General features: G+C 39.0%; 1 protein-coding gene across 2 annotated transcripts in view; it reads right to left on the reverse strand.

The window, feature by feature from the left end:
- Window positions 1–1570: 1570 nt before the first annotated feature.
- The window catches only part of LOC147029405 (activin receptor type-1-like), a 118260-nt gene continuing 114173 nt past the window's right edge, over window positions 1571–5657 (reverse strand). For both annotated transcript variants that reach the window (XM_085872446.1, XM_085872447.1), the window contains exon 10: window positions 1571–4603. In XM_085872446.1, the coding sequence (XP_085728572.1) occupies window positions 4469–4603 (135 nt within the window). In that variant the 3' untranslated portion in view covers window positions 1571–4468. The remainder of the gene's footprint in view (window positions 4604–5657) is intronic.

Genomic DNA, 5657 nt, shown 5'->3' on the forward strand with positions numbered 1-5657 from the left:
CCCAATCCCTCCTCTTTCCAAATATACAGTTTTCCCTGCTGAGAGTTTCCTTATTGTATCCATATTGTCCACCCCATACATCCTTTTCTGTCCCCCTTTCCTCCCCACATCTATTGTTTGTCCAAGTCTGCTTGTATCTTGGCCTTCAACTCCACTGTTGATGTTTCTCCCCTCTCTCTGCTGTTCTCTTTGTCCTGTTACGTCCTGATCCGTTCAGTGTACTAGCACTAGCTCTTCGACGAGCCCAGACTTTTTATACAAAAAAACACATGTTCATCCTGGCGGAGTATGCACTCCACCGAGTGCCTTTCGAGTTTATTAACTAGCTGGGAATTGAAGAATCCCATTTTTCTGTTTAAATCTTCCAGTCGCAAAACGGAACAAAATTAGAATTAACAACATTAATCTTGACTCATTTAATTTTTCTCAATTAAGGGCTTATTTACCTCTGCTATGGAATGTGAAGAGAGGTTATGTTTTCATACCTGTTTGTTTGGCTGTGAACGCATTATCTCAAAAGTTTGTGGATGGATTTAAACGAAACTTGGTGGATGAGTTGGGTGTGTGACAAGGACGATTCTATTCGATTTTGGTGAAGATCCGGTTCCGGTTCCGTATCCAGATCTGACCTATCAGTGGGATACAAAATGTAAACTGTTCAGCCTATTGGAGGTACGCACTCTACTGAGTGCCATTCTAGTTTTACTCGTCAGTCGGTGTTTAATTCTCCATAAGGAGAGATCAACCTTTTTCTGCTTATTGTTAATTATCTTCGTCTCCAACATAAAAATGAATGAAGTTTTAATAACTCTCCATCAAAATTTTCCCCCAATTTCTGATTTTTTTGAAGGATGCCAATATTTCGTTTTTGCCAATCATTATTTTTATAAATACATTGTCCATTAAGTGGGTGTATCTTTAATATGTTTCTCTGATTGCAAATAGGAATGTCATGGAGTTAGACAAAGGTTTTGTTTCGGACAGAATGCATCATATTTAGAGAGCAAAACAATTTTTGAGATATTTTACTCGTCACCTCATGTTTTGTAGCGAGTTTAAATTCAGATTCACCCGTCAATGATTTCTAATTCAATTTGTAGGATCACGCTCAGATTCACATTCACGAGAAACAGCCTTAGTCTGCCGGTGTAATACCTCATCATCATTACTGAGGGAGTTGTATCTCGTCATCACTTGTAAAAGCCTGGTTTTGACTTAATGGTTGAGTTGGCTGGCTTAAGATCTTGGGGCCTTGAGTGGGAGCCACTTTTGTTCCATTAAATAACACCAGGTGGGTTGACTCAGCCTGTCGTCCTTCCAAGGTCAGCGAAGATTACTAGAAACAGGGAGCAATGACTGCAAACTAATTGGCTAATATCTCGTCATCACTGAGCAAGTTGCTACCACACTTCCTGATGAGCCCTTTTTCCTTCATGTTTTGTTGCATTCCACTCCAGATAAAATTGTTATGAGTATAAAGTATTCCGAAGTTTGAATTTTTTTTCAAGAAATACAAGCCATACATTATTCAGTCTGGAGACAACATACAAATTCACATTGACATTAAATATGAGGTTGTAAACTTCTTTCTTTTTTACATTACATTTAGGGCATTTGTGATTTCTTATTCAGATCAGATCATGAACCATGCTCGACACGGAGCGTCCGTTCTGCCGAAGTAGTTTCTTTGGCTAGGGTTACAATCCTGGACGGGACGGCCACTCCGACACAGCAATCTATCATCGAGAGAAGTAGGGACAAAAACAAAGCACAGACATTTTTTTTTCTTCCAATTTTGTAAGGATAAATACAGTATAAACAAATAATAGAGTTTAGATTTCAGCTGTAAAAGTGCGTCTTGGAAAAAAAAATAAAATCAAAAATGTCCCAAACCCTGCATTTAGTTTCCAACAATATATTCATTCTATCAGGCATACTCTGTTTGGATGAAATGTTTAGGGCTTTTTTTTTCATACATCTTAAAATATCGCTGCAACATCATGAGCTGCAACTCTATCTTATAATTCACTCGACATCTTCACACGTTCACTACTCAGAAGCAGGTACAAGTATCTTCCTTCGGGAGTAAAGGTGCTGCCAATGCGAGGAATATACTGTGGCTGGTTTGCGACTGCCTTCCTGGTAGAGTTCAAGATAGGCATTTGAAATGTGGCCAGGGTACTGGCACACAGCGGCCGTAAATCCCCCCCCCCCAAAAAAAATAAAAATAAATCTATAATGTGGTCGGTTGAGGAAAGCATTGTTTGGTGAAAAATAAAGTTACTCATTTATGATGTGAAAATTCATGTTTTGTTACGTAACGAGCTGTAACGGTAACACAGGAATGTTAGATGATTATAAAAAAAATTATGTATTAAAAAAAGCTGTATGAATAAAATTGGAGGGAAATACATGATAAAACATTTGATACCAATGAGGAAAAAAATATATATAGAAAAAGACATTTGTTAACATTGTTGTTCCTACACTTCACCCAAACATGTATAATCAGAATTATAATTAAATGCAAAGTTTTTGTTTTTTTTGAAAAGCAAAGCAACATGTCTGCACATCAAATAGTTATTGCTAGAAGTAAAACGAGTTGCATATTTATGTGCACAATGCAAAAAAGTTCCTAATTGTAAGTTCAGAAAATGTAACCAATGGAGATTCGTGTAAAACGATTTACAATATTTCCCACTGAACTCGACACAAAGTGGCTTTGCAGGAAACTGACATGGTTTTGTCATGTGCAACATGCGAAATGTCCATGATACCATGGAATTAACTTAAGATGATGAAAAGTACTTGTGTCTTTCATGCCATGTACAAGTTAACCTGAGGGATCATCAACAACACACAAACGGGAGAGGACAGAAATAAATTGAGAAATAAGTAGAAGAGTGAGGAACAGGGATGAGGGGAAGAGAGGGGTGGGGCGGGGAAATTGGGATGAGGGTAAGAAAGGGGTGGGACAGTGAGGTTGGGAGGTTTGGATGAGGGTAAGAGAGGGGTGGGGCGGGAAAATTTGGATGAAGGTAAGAAAGGGGTGGGACGGGGAGGTTGGGATAAGAGTAACAGAGGAGTGGGGTGGGGAGGTTTGGAGGAGGGCAAGAGAAGGGTGGGGAAATTTGGATGAAGGTAAGAAAGGGGTGGGACGGGGAGGTTGGGATAAGAGTAACAGAGGAGTGGGGTGGGGAGGTTTGGATGAGGGTAAGAGAAGGGTGGGACAGGGAGGTAGGGCTGAGGGTAAGAAAGGGGTGGGACAAGGAGGTTGGGATAAAAGAGAGGAGTGGGGTGGGGAGGTTTGGATGAGGGTAAGAGAGGGGTGGGGCGGGGAAATTGGGATGAGGGTAAGAAAGGGGTGGGACGGGGAGGTTGGGATAAGAGTAAGAGAGGAGTGGGGTGGGGAGGTTTGGATGAGGGTAAGAGAGAGGTGGGACGGGGAGGTAGGGATGAGGGTAAGAGAGAGGTGGGACAGGGAGGTAGGGATAAGGGTAAGAGAGGGGGTGGAGTGGGGGTTGGGATGAGATAAAAGGGAGGGAAGGGGGTAGAGGAATTTATGGGGTTTTCGAAGATAAAGGGGGGGGGATAGTGGGGTGATTTTTAAAAGACAAGTTTTGCTTATATATTATGTATATGCCTGCACAATTGGATTATTAAAATTGTAAATGATGTCCTGCTGTTTTTCTTTTGTCCCATTCTGTGTCCATTGTTCCTATTCCCCTGCGATTCCGCTCTTTCATGTGTTGCAATCCATATATATATATATATATATATATATATATATATATATATATATATATATATATATATATATATATATATATATATATATATATATTTTAAACCTCACCCTGCCATAGACCTTGCTCTTTTGTATATTGTAATATCATTAAATGTGCCTGCATGTTGTGAAATATGCTAGCTGTTACGACTCAATGTGGAAAAAAAACCCCCAAAAGAACACCATTTTATCCAAAGGTAATGAAGTACAAGTGTCCTCGTGTGCTTGCAACACAAGCAGACCAGGGTGCTGTGACAGGTGTGCTTTGTATGCAGTGCCGGTAGTTGTGGGATGAGACATGTGCAAAACACAGTCCAACACGACTGTTTTACACCATTTTTTGTTGTATATAAAACCTGACTGATTGATATTAATTCAGCTGCAGTTGTCTGGCACCCATGTGTTGAACAGCAATAAAGAACAAAACTCAGTACTGCAGCTGGGTCAAATACCACAACACCACATTATACAGTGAAAGTGAAAGACAAATCAGCATCACAGGATAATTCAGCTGCATTAGTCCAGCACCCATTTTTCCTTCCTGTGATATTCCGAAGGTTACCCAAAGGAGAAATGGGCAGGTAACTTGTAGTTGTGATATGCAAGGGCATCAATGCATGCCACAGAGTACATAACACCAAACTGTCTTGGTTATTGCTCAACCGGATATCCCGAAATGTGTCAGTAGTCCACTTTGGCACAATAAACCTGGCTGCACATTTTCGCTAAAGTCTTTTTTATTCGGAGAGCTGTGAGACGTGCCGCTGCATTTTGGTACCAGCATTCCTTCATGAGCTGAGCCAGAGCAGCCAAGGTCTGCAACACAAAAAGTTTGGAAATGTCAATGCTACTGCAGAGAATTCCTACTGTACATTTACTCTCGGTGAGGAAGACCAAGAAGAAGGTTTATTTGGCTGAAAGCTTGTCACTGTAATGATTGTCCAGAAGCTACATCAATGATTCCTTTCATTTTTTTCCAATCAATAGCCAATCAGATTGGTTGACTATTCCCTCCATTCAAATGTGAGCGGTGTGGGTGGGTCTTGCTGTATTGTTTATATATCGATTGCTTTTGACATTTGCACATGGTACATGCTTGGGAGCTTCATTGGTATGCATTTCTGTCTGCGTTGTCGATGATGATTCGCCAATAAGCGATGAAACCGGTCTGGCAGCGGAGGTGTACGGCATTGGGATTCTCATGTGTGTACTATTTGTGGAACGTCTTGATAGCTGTGGAGGAACTCTGGGAAAGTTTTGATACAGCATAGTGCTTACCTTGTGTAGGCTTTCTTGGTTGCTTTATGCAGCAGCTTCGGCGAGAGGAGCATGGGAGGTGTCGATATATTTATGTCTTGTGTGTATGTATGTATGTATGTATGTATGTATGTATGTATGTATGTATATATATATATATATATATATATATATATATATATATATATATATATATATGTATGTATGTATGTATGTATGTATGTATGTATGTATGTATGTATGTATGTATATATATATATATATATATGTATATATATACATATATATATATATATATATGTATATGTATGTATGTATGTATATATATATATATATATATATATATATATATGTATATATATATATATATATATATATATATATATATATATATATATATATATATATATATATGCATACAAAATTTACAAATTCTTTTTCTCCATGTTCTCATAATAAAGGTTTGTTTAAAATTTGATGACAAAACCTCAAATGGTAAAAATGGTACGGCCGAGACAGGCACGCTGAAGCTCAATGGTAAATAAATAAAGAAACACGGAAGCAATTACAAAACCAGGCCGTCCCACGCTGTGCAGTGGCGGGTGGGCTAATA

The sequence above is a fragment of the Eptatretus burgeri genome, chromosome 3, assembly GCF_056783735.1.
Source record: "Eptatretus burgeri isolate ZD-2024b chromosome 3, Ebu_testis_v1, whole genome shotgun sequence".
NCBI lineage: Eukaryota > Metazoa > Chordata > Myxini > Myxiniformes > Myxinidae > Eptatretus > Eptatretus burgeri.